Source organism: Stegodyphus dumicola, chromosome 6 (genome assembly GCF_044657685.1).
Source record: "Stegodyphus dumicola isolate Sdum_Otavi_A_Nest chromosome 6, ASM4465768v1".
NCBI lineage: Eukaryota > Metazoa > Arthropoda > Arachnida > Araneae > Eresidae > Stegodyphus > Stegodyphus dumicola.
In genome coordinates this window covers 190,765,975-190,786,316 of record NC_140773.1, presented here as the reverse complement: position 1 = coordinate 190,786,316, position 20,342 = coordinate 190,765,975, and the positions used below count along the sequence as shown (strand labels likewise).

At 28.9% G+C, this 20,342-nt stretch overlaps 1 protein-coding gene and 1 long non-coding RNA gene across 2 annotated transcripts in view; one reads left to right on the top strand and one right to left on the bottom strand.

The window, feature by feature from the left end:
* Nucleotides 1-20,342, top strand: part of LOC118192971 (FH1/FH2 domain-containing protein 3-like) — a 455,802-nt gene that overhangs the window by 402,853 nt on the left and 32,607 nt on the right. Inside the window, exons 8-13 of the mRNA XM_085819281.1 lie at nucleotides 14,619-14,686; nucleotides 14,798-14,903; nucleotides 15,472-15,566; nucleotides 15,681-15,792; nucleotides 17,722-17,816; nucleotides 19,840-19,983. Of these exons, the coding sequence (XP_085675407.1) occupies nucleotides 14,619-14,686; nucleotides 14,798-14,903; nucleotides 15,472-15,566; nucleotides 15,681-15,792; nucleotides 17,722-17,816; nucleotides 19,840-19,983 (620 nt within the window). The remainder of the gene's footprint in view (nucleotides 1-14,618; nucleotides 14,687-14,797; nucleotides 14,904-15,471; nucleotides 15,567-15,680; nucleotides 15,793-17,721; nucleotides 17,817-19,839; nucleotides 19,984-20,342) is intronic.
* Nucleotides 15,787-20,342, bottom strand: part of LOC146996914 (uncharacterized) — a 136,545-nt gene continuing 131,989 nt past the window's right edge. The window contains exon 4 of the long non-coding RNA XR_015041785.1: nucleotides 15,787-19,890. This is a non-coding gene — a long non-coding RNA (uncharacterized LOC146996914). The remainder of the gene's footprint in view (nucleotides 19,891-20,342) is intronic.

Here is a 20,342-nt window from a genome sequence, read left to right as displayed (position 1 = left end):
TTGTTGAAACAAAACTATATCTCTTAATCGTACGTAATTTCAGAATTATTTAAAGTACTTGCACTTATATACATGTCGAGTTAATATGATAAAGGTTTCAGTTCTATTTGGGAAATCTTATTTTATATATTTTTGTATAAAATATAAATATATATATATAATTAAAAAAATAAGTATATAAAAGCACATTTATGTACTTTTCTTTCTTTTGGCCCAGCGCAAAAGATCGGAATATAAACTAAAAAATTCAATTAATGAAAAAAGCTAAAAATGCAGATTAGTGTCCTTAGCCCGATCGCGGCTTTGGTGTATTGGCGTACATGGGTGTATTAATGCATAGTCAGCTCCTGATTAACCGAGGTTTGGTTTATGTAATTATGATTTGGTTTATGTTTGGTTTTTTTTAAGTATATGCAGCGGTAACCGAAAAAATGCCCACAGGAAAAATGCTCACGGAATAATGCTCACAGGTATAAATGCTCACAGGAAAAAAGGCCCAAACAGAAATAGTATGCCCACATAGAAGAAAGCTCACATGGAAAAATGCTCACTTAGAAATATACTCACACGGAAAAAGCTCACATATGCTCACAAGGAAATAAGTCCACTGACAAATAAAATACTTAGAAATATCCTTAGATTAATCAATCAATAAATTAATCGATTTGGACATCGTGCACCTACTTGAATTGTTAAAAGAAAAATTATTAAATTATACGATATATCTATATCAAAACATCTGTGGTATATATATATAATTTATTTACTAAATAAATTACGTATATATATATATATATATATATTTAATTCTACTATAATTAATCTTAGGAGATAATGATTATATTATCTCCTAAGATTAATTATAGTAGAATCATCTGAAAAGAGTGAATCCATACTTAGTAAGTTTTATTTCGAAAGATGTTTTGAAGTAATTTGAATGTGAGATAAACCAGCAAGATTTAAAAGTAAAGAGGCTGCTATACAGTAAAGTTTTTGTAGAAAAAATTTATATCAAAAACTGTATAACTTATGTGTAGATTCAGTTGCTATATGAGATTAATAAATGGGCCGTTTTGAATTAGGAAAAAGAGAGAAAGACAGAAGAAAAATGGAACAGAATATACAAAGAGAAATTATTACAATTTTAATTGTTAAAAAAATAAAATAGTAAATATAAGTTACACATTTTATAATATATACATTTAGAAGCATAAGCAAACATAAATAATTATTTTATTTAAATTACGTAAAATACCTTATTATATATAAATCATAAATATATATTTCAAAAAGTTGTTAATATATAAACGCGCTGAATATTAGCTAATATATGTAAATATCTAATTTTATCATCGATTTCATCATAGTTTCTTACATGATTCGCGATTACCAAATGTGAGTTTTCATTTTTTTTTTTTTTCTTTCTTTTCTCTCTCTCTCTCTCTCTCTTTTTTTTTTTTTTTTTCTTTAGTTCGTCATGTATTTACAATAGCTAATAATAAACGTTGACAGGCTAAATCTTTTTTCAGACTGTCAAATAAAAACCACATACTGGGATGCCTACAATTACATAATGAATTTAGTACTTTATGAAAGCTTTCGTAACAGTTTGTGGTTTTAGAAGATTTTTCGAAAGCTGCTTCATAATGATTCCACACTTCGATTGGAAACTGTGGTTTTCTAGAACTTTTTTGGCTCCAAACTTTAATAACTACTGTAGAAACACTAGATTAATTGGAAAAAGCCGGAGAATTGAAAAATTAGCAACCGCCTTCGCCGGGAATCGAACCTCTGAAATACTGGCTCAGTGTGCTGACCGCTACACCACGAAGGCACGCTAGGAAGGCGGGAGAAATACCTTATATTTTTAGGCGACTGGGTTTTTTTAGGGGACCCAATCGCCAAATCCTGGATGAGGAGAATCATCATCCAACACCCTTTTAGTTCGCGCGCCATTGTAGAGAAATTAAATATATTTTTTGAAGCCGGAGAGATGAAAAATAAGCAACTGCCTTCGCCGGGAATCGAACCACGAATCTCTGAAATACCGGCTCAGTGTGCTGTCCTATACACCACGAATGCAAGCTAGGAAGGCGGGAGAAGTACCTTATACTACATTCAAACATCAATTTCTATAGATGCACATCAAAAGTATGCAAAAATAGCGTAAAGAAATAAAAATTAACTATTGGCAGTTACAGGAATAAAAATGTCGTACAGCGGCAGCGGTATAAAATATTGTAGTCCATGCAAAATTTTACTATAGTTTTCAATCTTTTATATACCGCCCCTGAAAACGTTTATGTGGGCATTTGTCCAATAATTTTTTTAAATGATCAAATAGTTTTTTTTTTAAATAAGTATGTGTACGATGTTCAAATCGATTAATTATTGATTGATTAATATAAGGATGTTTCTACGTATTTTATTTTTCAATCGGCTTATTTTCACTTGAGCATATATCCATGTGAGGTTTTTTCTGTGTGAGCATATTTCTAAGTGTGCTTTTTTCTATGTGGGCATGTTTCTGTGTGGGCTTTTTTCCTGTGAGCATTTATACCTGTAAACATTATTCTGTGAGCATTTTTGCTGTGGGTTTTTTCCCTAGAACCACATGCAGCATGTGACAAGCAACCAAGTCACTTTCTGTTGTAACTAGGTCTCGATACACAAATATTTCAGATGGCTCCATAGGGAAAAAATCCAAAGATGTCAGATCTGGCGATTGTGACGGCCGTAAAACTGAAACCTCACGTCCTTTGGATTAATTCCTATGAAGAAATTCGTCTATCGAAACCTAGTTATCACAAGAAGGGACAAAGTTGCTCCTCTTCATGCTGCGTGTTTTTTGGTGGACACCACACTGCTGCAGCGTGTGCAGGCAGCCATTTCACGCATGCGTGCCTTGATATGTGTGGTGTACATTTTAAACACCCAAAAAAGTCTTTTCCCTCCCCGCTTGCACTGAGTGTGACTTGCGCATCATATAGAGAGGGCAGATCGTAGATCCGTATTGAAGAGGAGGAATTTTGATTGCATAGAATGCTGATCCATAATGAATAGGAAACTTGTCAGTCGAGGCGGATTAAATTCCATTTTTATTTATATTAACATTTGTGGCCACAATTTACTTGGTACTCTTGCCTAATTCCAGAAAATTTACATTGATACTATTACAACAAAAGAGAGCGTAGCGAAATAACGTCTAGGCAGCAACAAAGGTAGAAGCACAGTGCGCATTTATGCAGTATGGCAGTTCGTTAAGAAAAAGGTTTTGGTTTAGGTTAGAAAGCTTTCAGTTCTCAGTGTTTAGGTTTCGATTTAACACCTTTATAAACGTTACGGAATCTCTGGCATAGATTTATCTAGAAATAAAGCAGTCCAGAAATGTTAGTTTTTTTTTAGAATAAAGAGGAAATACCGAAATTAAAAACGAGTAATTAAGAGGAATTATAAATCTGATTTACATATTTTTTATCTTGCATATATACATTGACTATCCTGGGTAAAATAATTGAATTGCCTGATGCTTTTAGGTGACCCAGCAATCATTTGTTACCGTTTAAATTTAACTTTAAATGTGATAAGTTCCGTCTAAAATTCCGTTGAAAATTTTAATTATTATTTAAGCAATATATACACAGCTTTTGCATTCACTAACAAATGTTTAATTCTATGTGCAGATAAACCTTTAAGCAATATCGTGTTAATATAAAAATAATTACATCTTATTAACAATGGAAACCGAGTTACAAAAATTTGTTCACGCTGTCTTGCCCCCATTATCTGTGTATTTCAGAGAGGCATGTTTACTGTTTGGAATTCTAATGTACCTGTCTTTCTAATTCAGTGTCATATCAAACACGCAACAGTGTTTAGATTCCTTTCTCATTAGCTATAAGGAGAATGGGGAAAGTTTGCTTTTTTTCGTTGTTGAGTAATGCATGCTGTCATGTTTAGTAAACTCTTTCTAATCTTTCATGGTCACAAAGATATCATATTCCAGGTGGGACTTATCAAAGTTTCTCGTAAATCAATTAATCTTCTTTTCCTTTCTTCATTTATTTATTACGCTTAATTGCGCAGGTTGCTGATAACAAATGAAATGCTAAGTAATTGCTTAACACGTTGAATGCCTGATATAAATTGAGCAAGTTGGAACCCAAATGATGTGGCCGTGGTTGGTCGCAAGGTCATCGCATGTATGTTCGTCGGCTGGACTACAAAACTGAAGCAATTATGCGTTGCTGGAATACATTCAAGAAAATTATGATATGGGTCGAAGAAATCTGATGGTTTTCTATGCAGAGTTAAAAAAGAGTTATTACAAGTTAGTGTAGTGAACTAGGTAACTGGTCACTACATATGTTACACACATGTGTTAGAAAACTAACTGATTATAGAGACTGATTCGCATAATAAAATCAGATTACGTCTTCTTCACAATATTAACAACTTTGATAATCAACAAAAGCAAGTTACAAAAAGCATGCGACTGCCACCGAAACTACACGAATAGAGTTACAGTTACAAACATCAAAGCTAACTGTGTTAAGTTTCTTTCAAGTTTAATATACAGTTTTAGGTTCACGGCAGAGAAAAAAGAAAGGGGGGGGGGACATTTCTGTAACTTCCCTTTCTACTGGGCCGATTGACGAAATTCAAATTGCGTTTTTCACGTCTCGAAAGCGCGACTTCGGATATATATTAGATTTATATATAGCAATATTCTAACATAGCTATTTTGACACAAAATCAGACTTTTTCTGAAATGGCATGCTAATTGTTTTTCTTTTCTATATTTCAGTTATACTGCTCAAACTATGCCTAAATAGTAAGTGTTGTAAAATTTGGGGCGAAATTTACGAAGAAGTTCAAGAATTTATATCGGCGCATTTTTTCAGTTTCTTGGCGAACTTTTTAATTTATATTCTTCCCTTTTTTTTTTCCATTGTAGAGGAGCAGAAAAATGTCATCATTCACACTTTTATAGTAAATTCACACTTTTAAATAATTTTAACAAAGTGCGTAAACCACATTTGGCGTTACTATCACTCAGCAGAATGATGGCAGATTTTAAAACGAGCCAGTATGTAAATTCACTTACGTATATCTTAGAAAATTTTGAATAAAAAACTCTTATTTTTTGCAAGCGTGCCTAGGAATACATTTGCTTTAAGGTGATGTTAAAAATTTTATAGGTTATAATAATAAAAAAAAAAAAAATGTTTTCGAAAAAATTATAAAAAATATTTAACAATACAAAAAATATTTATAAAAGTAAATTATAAAATGTGTGCGAATTATATTTGGATTAAGCCTAAATTTCGAATTCTGGAAAAAGAAATCAAATTTGATGAAAAAAGAGACAAGTAAGTTAAAAAAAAAAGAGATATTAATAAATATATATAAAATTAAATTAACATTGAGAGGCTAAAATTTTGAGAGCTAATTTTTTTGAAAACTACTCGTGCGATTTTTACACGACAGTTTGGCATAATTTGAGTCGTTGAATCGAAATAGGGAAAAAAAATGGCTTATTATTTCAGAAAAAGTCCGATTTTGTGTCAAAATACCTATATTAGACCAATGCTATATATAAATCTAATACATATCCTAAGTCGCGTTTTCGAGACATGAAAAACGCAAGTTGAATTTCAGCAATCGAACGAAAGATGTAGAATTGTACTAATTTCTTTTTTGCGCAGTATACATAGATAAATGCAAAATGCAGTTAAATAAAAACTTAGAAAGTAAATAACAGTTACGGTTACGGTTAAACCGCCACATTAGCATTATATTAAATGTAGATATTTTCTTGGTAAAAGCTGATATTCTTTTACCAATTAAAAATTAATATTGCGAGATTTAGGGAAATGTGAGCTACGGAATTAGTACATCCTCGTGGTTAAAAGCAGCGTGGTTAAATGCACTGAGTAAAGCACATAATTTAAAAGTGGTAAAATGAAACATCATTCTTTAATGCACTCAATTCGCGATTAACTCGGACTGGATCACGGTTAATTCAAGAATAGTTAAAAAAAAAAAAAGGGGGGGGGGAAAGAAAAGTAACTGATATTATAATTAATAGAAAGCTAATCTGAACAGCTTATCTGCATTTTCAAACAGTTTAATATGGGGAATAAATTCATTTAGTCCCATAAATTAAATTAGTATTCAAAATAAAAACAACACGCTGTAAATAATGGAAGAATGAAGAAATTAAGTTATAAATAAGATCATTAAAGAAAGGAAGATACTATATTATAAATAGTATTGAACAATAGCAATACGAAAACTTAAACAATGTCCTTGAGTTTAAATTCACAGAAATTTTTATGGGTGTACTCCAACTGCGCTAATGAAAATTCCCTCCCCCTGGGTCGAGCTATAATCCAACTGCGCCAACCAGAATTTCTTCCCCCAACTGCCTACAGGGTTACAATTTAACTTTTCGAAGCTAATTGTAGCCAAGAGGAAAATAAAAATAAATAAATAGAATTACATATCACAAGACCAAGTAAAAAACTATCTAACAAGCAGGCTAATTACTTAAATAACAGTAATAAATGCGAGAGCTTACAAAGAAAATAAAAGGTATTCGTAAAAATACATATTAGCATTACAAACATCTTTCATTTATTATAATAATATCATAAATTAAATAATTAGAAAGCATACAAATTATATTTTTAATAAATTACATCAATAATAGTCAAGATGTCTGAACTAGACTGGAAAATTTAATAGAGTTCACTAGCGTGCAAAAAATTTTTTTCGTATCAAAGTGTGTTAAAGTGTGCTAAAAATATTTTTGTTAATTAAAGTAATCATGTAAATGTTTGCAGAAATTAAATTTAGTTAAATTAAAAAAAAGCTTAGCATGAAATCTATTATAACAACATTACTATGCATTTGGAACACTGACGTATAAATTGTAAATAAATTAATAAATTTAAATTATTATGCTAAGAAGTTTTTTCTGAAATTTATCTAGAAGAAAGGAATTAGATAAATAATACTGCAAATTAATATAATCAGTCAGGCCTCTCAATAAATAAAAGTTTATTTTTTTAACCAAAAATTAAAAATTGGGATGCAAAAGTTTGAGTAATATACTTGGAAATATCTGAATATATAATTAATTATAAATGTATAATTAAATTAATAACAAGCTAATTAAAAGTAACATTAAGCTTAATTTCATTCAATCTAAAACAAGCAATCGATGAGGAGCTCAGCATAACTGAAGTTTTAATGCTATTTTACTTAGATTTGCGTATAAAATAAAAGTTGAACTTATGAAACAAGTGAATAATGTACTGATGGTCAACAGGAATTAAAATACAGTGGTTAAAAATATAACTACTTGTCAGAAGGTTGCCATGGCTAGACAAATTGAATGGTTATAGAAAACTCAAAGTTAAGCGCTACAGTGTGAAAAGAAAATTCTGGAATAAACATGTTAAGAAAATTAGATGGAGAAATAATCCTTAATTTATTGATATCCATATAAACTCTATGCTTTTGGGAAAATGTTACATATAATTTGCACCGAGGTATCAATCACCGAAACCGAGTTAATTTCTTTCCTTGTTTTTTCTTATTAGAGGGATTTGTAAAAAGATATGCTAAGGTAAAGGTGAAAATTTTTGCAATATTTTTAAAGAATAAATTTAAAAAGCATTTTTACTTCATGAACTGAAATTTTTACGCTACATTTTTACACAGTAAATAAGTTAAAAAAAAAAAAAAAAAAAAAAAAAAAAAAAAAAACTGGAGGATTTCTGGGATTAGAAACTCGGATCGAACTACCAATGTTTAGTGACTTTTCCGCTTGATCGTAAGATCTTTCGAAATTAAGCTGAACAATATATTAAAGAAAGTAGAAGATACAGCACATGTAAAAACAAAAGTGGGTTGAATTATAGATTTACATGTTTGGTGAATGAATTAAACGTAGATAAGTATGCCATACGAATAAGTATGCCATTATGAAATATTAGGAATGTAGCATAAAAGCATCAATGAAGAAGGCAATGGAAATCTAAAACACTGTAATCTAAATGTATAATATTATCAGTATATGCTATTAATTTCAATACTGCTGAAAAAATTATAAATTAATAATATTATAAATCACATGAACTCCTTGCATTATAAATTACAACAGTTAGAAATATTATTGGCGTGATTTAGCTACCATCATTATTAACAAATAATTTCAAGTAATTAATTTTACAAATAATTCAGCCTGAAACTAGGTTAGAAAATAAGCTACATGAAGATTAAGCTTTGCCAAGGTGTTAGAAACATCTTCTGTTAACTAAAGTTGTGATGCAAGAATTTGTAAAAATTATCATTTAAATATAAGTTCGCATTAATACAATACAAAGTAGTATATAAATTCTACATACAATGAAAACTTGAGTACAGTGCAACAATATGAGAAAAAGGAATGGATTAAAAGGGAACTGAAAATTCCAAGATACAAATATAAGGAAGTTTGATTTTTTGTTTTTTGTTTTTTTTGTTTTGTTAATTATGAAAATTCTGCTGATGCTCATAATTATTAATTTATTAATTAAATGTGTATTAGAAATTAAATGTATGCCAAAGTACGTCTGGAAAACAGAATAAATACTTAAACGTTTCTAGTATTAAAATATGGAATTTATAACAAAGTTAAATAACCTTAAAATAACTTCAATGACTAAAAATGGAAAGCTTAATACGGGAATATATTGCAATAATATTAGAGTGAATTTAGAACGACTTAAGACGTCCAATTTTTAGATTTAATAAAGAGAATTTTTTTAAATTAAATTAGAACTGTTTACCTAAAATGGTAAATTTGAAAGTTAAAACCATTCTGCTATCTAAGAAGATTTGTTAATATTTATCTAGATAAGAAAGGTGCGCTACAAATCTGACATTTGATAGGTTGAGTATGCATCAGTTTTTTGTATGTCATTAATCTATCAATTTTACTATTCAAAACTGATATATATATATATATATATATCAGCGACTAAAATCTACAACTTGGAAAGTTTTTAATTCTTACAGAGAATAAAGAAGATCTGGCTCATCATTCCTTTAAGCATCATAAAGCTTTAAAATGAGTGTAAAAGAAATTTATTTTTACTTTAGCACACGCCAGACTTTAAATTAATATTTGTTTTGCATGCACAATTTTTACAATATTGATAAACGAAAATAAAGGTCAGTCTCAATAGAATGTCCCATCAATGGCGATAAATGAGTTTTTGTAGCACTCAATCTTCTTGGGAAAGAAATAGGGGACAGGAAACGTCGCGCAGTTCGTGGATTAAATAACAGGGGGACGGGTATCTTCGATTAAATTTGGCGCAGTTCGTACCCTACCCTTTTTATTTTCCTTCTCGCATCTTACCGCTTACTATTCTCGTAACAAAAAATGCAGATAGTCAACTCTGATTAATCATTAGCAATTGATGGTCCCTGTCTAAACAAAAAGCTAGTTAGTTCATTCCAGAGAGCTTGGAAATATTATTACTACAAACCATCATTCCTGAACTTTTTTTTCCTACAACGTTATTCATTTAATCATACATAATCTATATAATCATTTTGAAATAAAACATAAAAGGATAAAAAGGAACATAAATTTCTGCTTTAAATAGCCAAAGTTTTATTTAAATTGTTTCGAAGAATAATATACTGTGCGACTGTAATTTAGTAGACTTTCTCCTGAACAGGTAAATTATTTATAAACATTTGCTCATACTTCGTCAGTCTTCTCTATTAAATATCTCTGTTATATAAAACATTTTGAAACCATCTATGAAACTATCGTCTACAAATGAATGAGAGGCCCTGCGAAATCTTCCCATTGCACGTATATTTGAGTAATTTCATATTCTTAACATGGTATTCAACATGCTAAGAATATATCAGTCGTAAATTTAGTAATGCGGCAGTTATATACCTTTCGGCGTTTCAAATAAATGAATGAATAAGAAATGCCCGGAAAGGGGGTGATCTGTTTCGTAGTAGAAAAAAATTCTTGTGCTTTCTTGTTTAGTCAATAATGTAAATGGTATCGTTTTAAATTTCTTGTGCTTTCTTGTTTAGTCATTTCACACAAAATGTTTATTAATTCAGAAACCTTTTTATTCTTTTGGGTGGAGGTGCTTATGATACAGTCTGAATTTTTTGTTTGAAAGAAAATTATAAATTTATATTTAATTCTAATAATCGTGCTTGATGAATATAAAACAAAATAACTTTAAATGGTAATTAATACATTAGAAAATATTAATTTGCATAAATTTGTTGCACTTTTTATAATCATAATATCGAATGTTTCAGTGTGATTACATTTCTGTGCACGACTATAAGTCTATTCTAGCAGTCTGCGCAAGAGAATCATTACTAGAAAAAATTGGCTGTTTATAACATGAAAAGCAAATTCACTCTTTTTTATTGATTAAAATGACACAATTTTAACAGAAAAATAGTTTTTTTTTTTTTCTGGGAGACACATACTTTTTAGTTGAGGAAATATATTTATTTATACATACCTATTTCATTTTCATCAAATTTTATTTGTGAAAAACTTAACGAAAATATAGTGCTGCCATCTAGTGATGTAGTATAATATTATTTGTAAGAGTCGGTTTACAACTATTAATAAATTGTTAGTGCTGCCATCTAGGGACTAGCTGTTCATATTAAACATAAATGATCCAATTTCTTCTTACGGAAAAATAAATATCAGACTTCGTCTTAAATAATAGAATAGCTTTTATTTAAATTATTAGGAGTTTTCAAATATATGTAGAGAGCTTTCTATAAAATAATACCAATTCAAACTTCTATTTTGTTTAATTTTAGAGCCCTAATGGGCATACTACTCTTCTGTCTGTTGCTGTATGATTATTCAGAAAATCGTAATCTATGAAATAAAGATTATGTTAATTAAAAATTCGGGCTGATTTCTAAATATTCGCTTCATAATACCCAGAAATTTCTCTTATATAAAACTGGCAACGATGGCTTTTAAATCAGCCTTCGTCTGGCTTCAGCTATTTTTCAGCCAGCCTTCGTCTGGCTGAAGGAAACACCAAACCTTAAATTTAAAAGCTGCGTAGAATGTTACTCTGCAGAACAACTTCATAAAAAAAAGTTATTACGTATAACAAAATTACAGTGAAATAAGCAATATCTCTTAATACAAATATTAATTATCCTAATAAATAAATTAACCAACTTCCCTTTGCAAAATTTTAAGAACTCAAATGGTATAAAGGAGGTTAAGAACTTTGTTTCCTAAAAAATCACTCAAAACTTTTCAATATCTTAAAAACAGTGAAATAAGCAATAAATAGCATAAAAGAATACAAAAAACAAAAAACTCTGAAAAGCAAAGTATAATTAATGATATTTTATCTTATATTTTCAAGAGAAATTACAATGAAATAAGCTATGTACTTAATACAAATATTAATTATCCTAATAAAAAAATTAATCAACTTTCCGTTGAAGAAAAAAAATCATGCAAAACTTTTCAATATCTTTCAAAAAATAACGTGAAAGCAACTCAAAACACATAAATTCCGCGCATAACAACTTTATAAAAAAAATCAATAAAAATGTATTATATATATATATATAAATGACAATGAAATATGCCAATCTCTTAAAAAAACAGTGACATAAGAAATACGATGAAAAATTGTTGCCAAACCCATATTTCTAAAAGAATGAAACTATTCAAAATGATGCTATTTCATCAAAAATCTATCAACATCAATAAGACAGGAAAATTGTTGGCAAAATCATATTTTTAAAGATGTGAGAAGTGTACTCGGAAGCTTCATTTAAAATTTAAAAAAAAAAAAAAAAAAAAAAAAAAAAATACAAAATATTATCATTTTTCTAAAATTCTTTTTGTAAAAGCAGTCGCAAGGATGAAAGTTTAACGTGTCCAAAAATAAAAGAAAAATAAACTGTACATTTTTAAAAATAAACTTTTTTAGAAAAAATCCCGCTGAAAAGGTGTTAAGCTTCCTTTGTTTAATAAATTCGTATTTAATCGATTTATTGAAACACGAAATTTATTTTAAGTTCGTAAAATAAATTTCATGACGTAAAATAAGTTTCATGACGTAAATAAGTTCGTAAAATAAGTTTCATGACGATGTGAAAATGGAGTGTGTAGAGTAAAATCTCGCTTTCCTATAGCCCATTATGTCTCAAAATGACGCGATTTCGTCACAAAACATAAAATAAAAAAATTCGAATTTCGAAAAAATCCCTTCGAAGGGCACTGGCTCTTGTCTAGATGCACTTATGTACCAAATTTCGTAGTCGTGGGTCTATTAGCTTACTCTGATCGCGAAAGAAAGACACACACACAGACAGACTCTTTCTTTTATATGTAGAGATAAATAACTCATATGTGTTAATTTCAGAATATATAATTAGTATTTAAATTTCATTACATCTGCTTAAATAAAACGAATGTTGTGAACCAGTTTTACGTTGCATTAAAGTAACTCTTATTTCAACATAAAATTCTTTTTTTTTTTTTTTTTTTTTTTTTTTTTTTTCATTTGGCCTTTTCTGTTCAGCTCTTATTACAATACTGTTTCCTTTCATTTGACCTCCTGTTTGCCTTTCCCTTCCCCTTATAAAGTTTAATTTACTTGCACGGAACATCTCGACACGACAAATAAAGCAGTTTTTGCGAAAGATTCAACAACATGTATTTTATTTAAAAATACAAAATACAAATATAATTGAGATTTTTTTAGCAGTAAATATACATATTTTAGCTTATATTCAAATAAAAAGAATTTAATTAGGTGCATAAATTAGTTTACAAGAGTTAATATAGCTGTATGAAATTTTTTGAACAATATGTTTGTTCGGTACACATTTCTAAAAACCTTTTGAGTTTTATCACCTTAAAATTGCGTTCTTGAAAAACTTGGAAAATTCCAAAAATTTTAAGAACACTTTTTTCATTATTTTCAAAATTTTTCCATTCAGATCTATAATATTACGTATTTTTAAAGAAACAAGTTAGTTGTACAACTTGGGAAAGTTTAAATACTCTACCTTAAATAGATTTTTAGAAAAATGTAGCAAAGCATTTAAAAAAGAAAAAAAAGAAAAAAAAAAAAAGAAAAAAAAATTCTCAAAATGTGTGCTTTTTTAATTTTTTTTTTTTCAGTGAATGTTTCATATTATGGCCGGGTTCAAGTCCCAAATATTTTAGAACGTTTGTGCGATTGTAAGCCCCATCGTTAAAACATATTACAACATCTACACCTGTTATCAAAGTATTTATTGAGACAAAAACAGTTTTAAGTGAGCTTTCCCCTTATAAACAAAGATTAAAACCCTCATTTGGATTCTGAGTTCTACCATGTGCGCATTTGCACAAACGTTTTTTGTCAGAAAAACGGAGAAATGTAACGGAAAAATGTAGTTTGACTACTCTAGAAAGAAGGGGAATAAGCCATAGCGTACTATAAAAAGAGGATTTACTCTTTTCAGTGTGCAAGAATGCTGAAAAACTTATGTTCTTTTCGCAAGAGGTGGGTGGGAGGCAGTGTTTGTTTGCATTTTTAAATACCGTATTTTAGAACCTTATATATTCCAAACCTGTACAAATTATATATTTATAGAATCATCTGAATTTGCTCTATTTTCTAAGACTCTAATACGAAATTTTGAACCATTTTATGTTCCATGTGCCCTTAAATTAACAAAAGCTGTAGCATTTATGTAGTGTTGTTTTGATTTTGCTTCAAAAGACGTATTTATATATCAAATATAATGAGTCCTATCATGATGACCAGCTCTGAAGATGATCAATATTCCTGAGAATGCAACAGATTGCTTATTTAATAAAGTATTTATTCAGAGAATATGTAGAAGTGTTCTGTAATATGAAATTTATTATACACTATAAATTTATTCTATTAGGAAAAAAAAAATAAAAAAATAAAATAAATAAATAAATAAATAAATAAATAAAATTAAAAAAATAAAAAAAAATTCCGATGTTAAAATCAAAATCTAGCTCATTTGCATATTTTTTAAGAATATTTTAAATATGCTTAAATCTTTTTAAATTTATTTACTTTTATTTTAAGAATTTCATTTGACAAGCAGTCAACTTTGTATTGGTTGCCAGATGTTGGGTTGGAGTTACTAGTCTTGATATAACTTATTATTGTAAAGTTAATCAAATTCTTCAGTTGTTTTAAAAAATATATTTTGAGGTGTTTAATGTAAAATATTGCAGCGTCCAAAATAAGTGTTGGAATAAACAAAAACAAAAAGCACAATTTATTGAATATAGATTAGGAAAATGGAATATCAGTTTTCAGAAATTTTTCTTTTATTATTTATTCCTAAAAATTTAATTGTACATCTGTCTCAATACTGTTGATCATACAAGAAGCCGATAAAATTTGGCAGTCGAAATGCAGAGAAGTGAATTAAGCCTTTCCTGGTTAAGTTGTCAACGTTTCTTTCCATTTGGGAATGTTCAGATTTTAAATACTCTTATTGAAACATTTAATTGTTCTTATAATACTTTTTCTTTCTTTACATTACAGAAAAACTTCTGAACTCCACTGGTCGAGAGCTGAGAAGAGCACTGTTTTCTTTGAAACAAATATTTCAGGTAAATATCTGATGTTATACATGTCAGAAATGTAACCTTACTGAAAATTTCTGCATAAACTTAGTTTTATTGAAAATTTATATGCTGATTAAAAATTTTTACATTCTTTAGGATGATAAAGATCTTGTACATGAGTTTGTCCAAAATGATGGTTTGGCTTGTCTCATCAAAGTTGGATCAGAAGCTGATCAGAATTACCAAAATTACATTTTAAGAGGTAAGCATAAATCTTGAAATGTTGATAATAATGATAGCAAAATGTTACAACAATAATTAACAGTTTTAAACTCATGTATATAAAATGAAACCTGATTCACAGGACTTTTTTGGGGGGGGATAATTTTAGCAGAAATTATATTGAGAGATGCAGTAACTCAATTTTTTCTTTGTGAATGTAGGATATTCATTTATTTTATTGTTTTAAAATGCAGGTGAATAAGTGCAAGTTAAATTGTAAGACATACACTTGAGTTGCATTTTATTGATATTTTACGTTAAATAGTTGAAAAAGTATGAATAATATACAGTGAAACTTCCTAAGATCACTACTTCCTATACATGACTATTTCTGAATTGTAATAGCACTTTTTATGACATAAATATCACTACTGAACATCTTCTGTGTAAGACAGCTAGAAGACTGGATTTGTTTAAAATTGGGGATGGTCATCTTAAAGAAGTTTCACTGTAACATTCACTGTTATTTTTATGTTTGTAATATAATGTGTGATTAACACTATACTGCTGTTTTTATAAACAGTATTAACAGAGTTTTTATAATTTAGCTTTAGGCCAAGTCATGCTGTACGTAGATGGCATGAATGGCGTTATTGAACATATTGAAACTATACAATGGTTATATTCTCTAATATCATCTAAGGTGAGTTTTTTCGTCCCCTATTGTTGTTATTGTCAAAGAAATATTAATTCAGATAAATTACAAATAGTTTTCATTATTTTATATATATTTGCTAATTTGTTCTTAAATTTTTAGTATCGTCTGGTTGTGAAAACAGCTTTGAAGTTGCTTTTGGTTTTTGTGGAATATTCAGAGTCAAACAGCCAGTTGCTTATGAATACTGTATGTGCTGTAGATTCTGATAAAGGTATTTTGTTATTTTACTATTTTCAATAAATTGTCCATATTTTCATTTTTTAATTAGGGTTAACTTCAGTGGCTTTTCTGGACACATAAAAATGTATATAAACTACCCATGTAATGCCACACTTAAAATTTAGCTTACATGCTTACATAGTTTCATAAGTAAGTATTTCTCCTTGAAAAGATCATAAATGAATGTATTAATAGTTATGATAATACAGATGATTGTAATATACAGACTGCATATTAATGTAGCTATTTAACATTTTGCTTTACCAATCATTGTGAAAACAGGGAATTAAAAATTTATTCAAATAGCTCACCGTTTATGTTAAAGGAAACTGATTTCATTAAGAAACTGACATTAAAATACACTAAACTTTAGAGTAACTTTTAAAACTTTTAGAGTCCTTAAAGTTATGGTTTTGTCTGACTATATTATAATCCATTTCAAAGCCTGCCTTTTATTTATGCAGTAATTTATTGCCATTTGTGCATGGCACACATATATGATGTAAACATATTCTCATATACATACACATATAAAAAATAAATAAACTTTATAGCTAATATATGTAATAATAAATTAGTTAATGAGGATTCAAAAAGAATACAGTCAAAAGTCGTTAATCCGGACTCGTCGGGACTTCGGCGATTCCGGATTATAGATCATCAGTTTAAATTTGGTAAAATGGCATGCAGAAATTATAAAATTAAAAATATGAAACCGTAATTTACGAAATAAAGAGCAATTATGATCTAAAGGGTATCAAAATTTACAAAAAAAAAAAAAAAAAAAAAAGCTTAATATTTATTTGTTTACTTTATTAAACATTTCTTTCAATGTAAGTTGTTTAAGTTGCTTCGTTTTTTATGTGATAATAGATTCTCTTTAATTCCATAAATAGACATAATTTCTTGTTCAGTCAAAGTTCCGCTGTTCAAGTCCTATAATTGCTGTGTCGAGAATACCGACTAATTTGTAAATCAAAATTTTTTTCGTTTTCAATAACCTCTGTCACTTTCTTCGCTATCGGAAGCGAAATATAATGACGAGGCATTTGATTTAAATCATATCAAAGACGGAGTACATCAAGAGGAAATACCACATTTAGTAAGCAATTATAAGCCAAATAAAATAAAAACATCTGCCCTTAAGATAAGGATAGTGTTGACAGATCAACTCCAATTCATTGCGCTCCACGGTGTTAAAGATAAACAAAGTTTAGATAAACAAATGTTAAAGTTTAGATAAACAAAGGATATGTCTTTATCCGTTTTTTTGCAGCAATTCCACTTTTTGTTTAATGGATTCCGAAAGATACTTTCGCTTTGTATATCCTTTACATATTAGTAAATATATATCGGAAATTCTATTTGAAATAATCGAAAGTTCAAGCTTACTTTTATAAAATTGCTCTAACAGTCTGCAAAAAATAATAAGCCGGATCCAATTCGAAGATTAAGGAACAACGCAATCTGCAACATTAACTGAAATAGATAATTAGATAATTTTAGCTTAGCTTATCCCGTCCGTTATACATTAAACGCGCATTCGTAAACATATTTTGCGCACGCGCACACGCAAATTCGCAGCCGTAAAGGTCTTACGCGACGCATGCGCAGAAAGTTTGTAGCTTTGAGGTCCGGATTATGGGTGTCCGAATTAACGAATTTTGACTGTATTGCTTTTTTTCTTTAAATTGCTGCAGATATGCATCTATAAATTAATTTTTGGATTTTCTACCTTACTATAACAAAGAAAACACTGATTTTTTTTTTTTTTTTTTTTTTTGTGTGTGTGTGTGTGTGTGTTATTCATTATTTTGTATGTTCTAAACAATATTTTACAAAAAAGAAGTACTTTTGTAAATTGAGTGTTTTACAAAATCTAAATTACTAACTGATATATTTGCATTAATTCTTATTCTAGGCACAACTCCTTGGTCAAATATTATGAATTTGTTAAAAGAAAAAGATTCTGCTGATATGGAATTACTAGTCTATGCAGTCACCCTCATTAATAAGGTAATTGTTTTGTTTCATGCAATTTAAGCTGAAGTTTTCAGAGGCTTTTTTTTTTTTTTTTTTTTTTTCAGACTGTTCAGTTTCTTTTTGTCAGATATAACTAGAGAGGTAGATAACTAGCTACATAATTCAGATAAAAAAAAAACTGAATAATTTGTGAATTGAAGATGCAACCATAGAAGTAGCATATTAATAATCCCTAGCAATGCTTTATATACATATATAGAGAGAGAAATACCATATAAAATAATGAAGTACAAATACATGACCAAGTAAAAAGACAATACAATGTGAATACAACTAGAGATAATAGATTCCTAAGTGTTTTCCAGTTATAAATAATTGTATAGCCATCATGGTAAATAAGCAAAAAGGTCTGAAATCTAGTATTGGTAAGATCTTAATTTAGTCCTTAAAAGAAGATTAATGAACATTAGAAATTAATTAGATTAATGAACTTAGGAGAGAAGTTAAATAAGAATTTATGAAATTGGTTAAATAATAGAGTAGAGTCTGAAACTGTATTATTGTTGGGTAGCTCTAATTGAAAAAATACTTTACGATTTTACACTTCACGATTTTATAATCAGCGTTCATAATATCATTAATGTTTAATGATACATATTTTAATAGTTTTCTGAAGAAAAAATGCCCAAATATTTTCTTTATAATTTTGAACAGCTTAATATTTCTGCAGTTCAGTTATACTATTTTTTGAAAAAATGTCATTGCTTTTAAAATTTGTATGTGATACAGTACTCTTTTCCTTAAACCATGTGATTGTACTTTGTTTTTACTATGTATTATTTAATGTGAGGTATAGCTTTTGGAGTTTTATGGACCTATTTATTCCTTCCCATTTGGGAAGAGGGAGAAAGAGCTCATCTCTGTGAGTAACTCATCTCATATTACTGACCAGCAAGTATGTCTCCTTATGATCAATATATACAGTACAAAGTCTTTAATCCGGACTCGTCGGGACTTCGGCGATTCCGGAATAGAGGTTTTTCCGGATTATATATCATCAGTTTAAATCTGGTAAGATGGCATGCAGAAATTATAAAATTAAAAATATGAAACCGTAATTTATGAAATAAAGAGCAATTATGATCTAAAGGGTATCAACATTTACAAAAAAAAAAAAAAAAAAAAAAAAAAAGCTTAATATTTATTTGTTTACTTTATTAAACATTTCTTTCAATGCAAGTTGTTTAAGTTGCTTCATTTTATGTGCTAATACTTTCTCTTTAATTCTATAAACAGACCTAATTTCTTGTTCAGTTACAAAGTTCAGCTGTTCAAGTCCTGTAATTGCTGTGTCGAAAATACCGACTAACTTGTCAATCGAAATTTTTTCGTTTTCACTAACCTCTCTGTCACTTTCTTCATGCCTTTATTCATTTTCTGCAGCAATGCCACTTTTTGTTTGATGGACATTGAAACATGCTTTCACTTTGTAGATCCTTTGGCAGCTCCAGAATCGGAAACTCTTTTCGACATCAAGACATTTTTCAAGTTCAAGTTTACTTTTTATAAAATTGCTCTAATAGTCTGCAAAAAATAATAAGCCGGATCCAATTAGAAGATAAAGGAACAACGCAATCTGCAGCATTAACTGAAGTAGATAATTAAATAATTTTAGCTTTTACCATCCGTTATACATTAAACGCACATGCGTAAACGTATTATGCGCATGCATAAAGGTATTATGGTAAAGGTAGCTTTGAGGCTCGGATTATAGATCATTCCATATTATGGACGTCTGGACTTTGTACTGTACTTTTGATATGCAGAGACTGGAAAATGGAGGTAGCTTGTAGAAACTTTAAGCATCAATGATCTTTAATGCCCGTAAGTATTTCATTTGATGCTATTATTCATGAACATACTCACAGTTGATAAATTTTCTTGGGCTGTAAACCGATGACCATCTGCTAAATAACTTCTAAATATTCTTCATTCAAAGCTATTCAGAACTCTTTCTTCACTTGGTACTTAAAATTTTCATTTTTTAAAATTTTAGACACTGAATGGCATTCCTGATCAAGACACTTATTATGATATAGTGGATAACCTGGAAGAACAAGGAATGGAAAATGTAATACAGTATTACATGTCAAAACAAGGCACTGATCTTGATCTTCTGCAACAGTTTCAAATTTATGAGGTATGTTATTATTAAACAAACTTTATTCTTTTTGTCAAAAACATAAATGAAAGGGGGAAAAAAGCACATAGCACATTTGATGCTATGCAGTATTCAAAAGATTATTTTGTAAATGAGTGCATACTATATGGAATTAGGGGGTGTCTTTTTTATTAATGACAATAATGATATAAATGTTAATAAAATTTAAGTTAAATATATAGTGAATTACATCACTGAAATAGTGTAAAAAAAAAGAAAAATAATAAAAAACATTAAAATGCAAATATATTATTTTTAAGCATCTTAGTTTCTTACACTAAGGGCAGTTAAGCTTGATATATTTGAAAGATAAGTTAAAAATATTCTGCTGCAAAGTT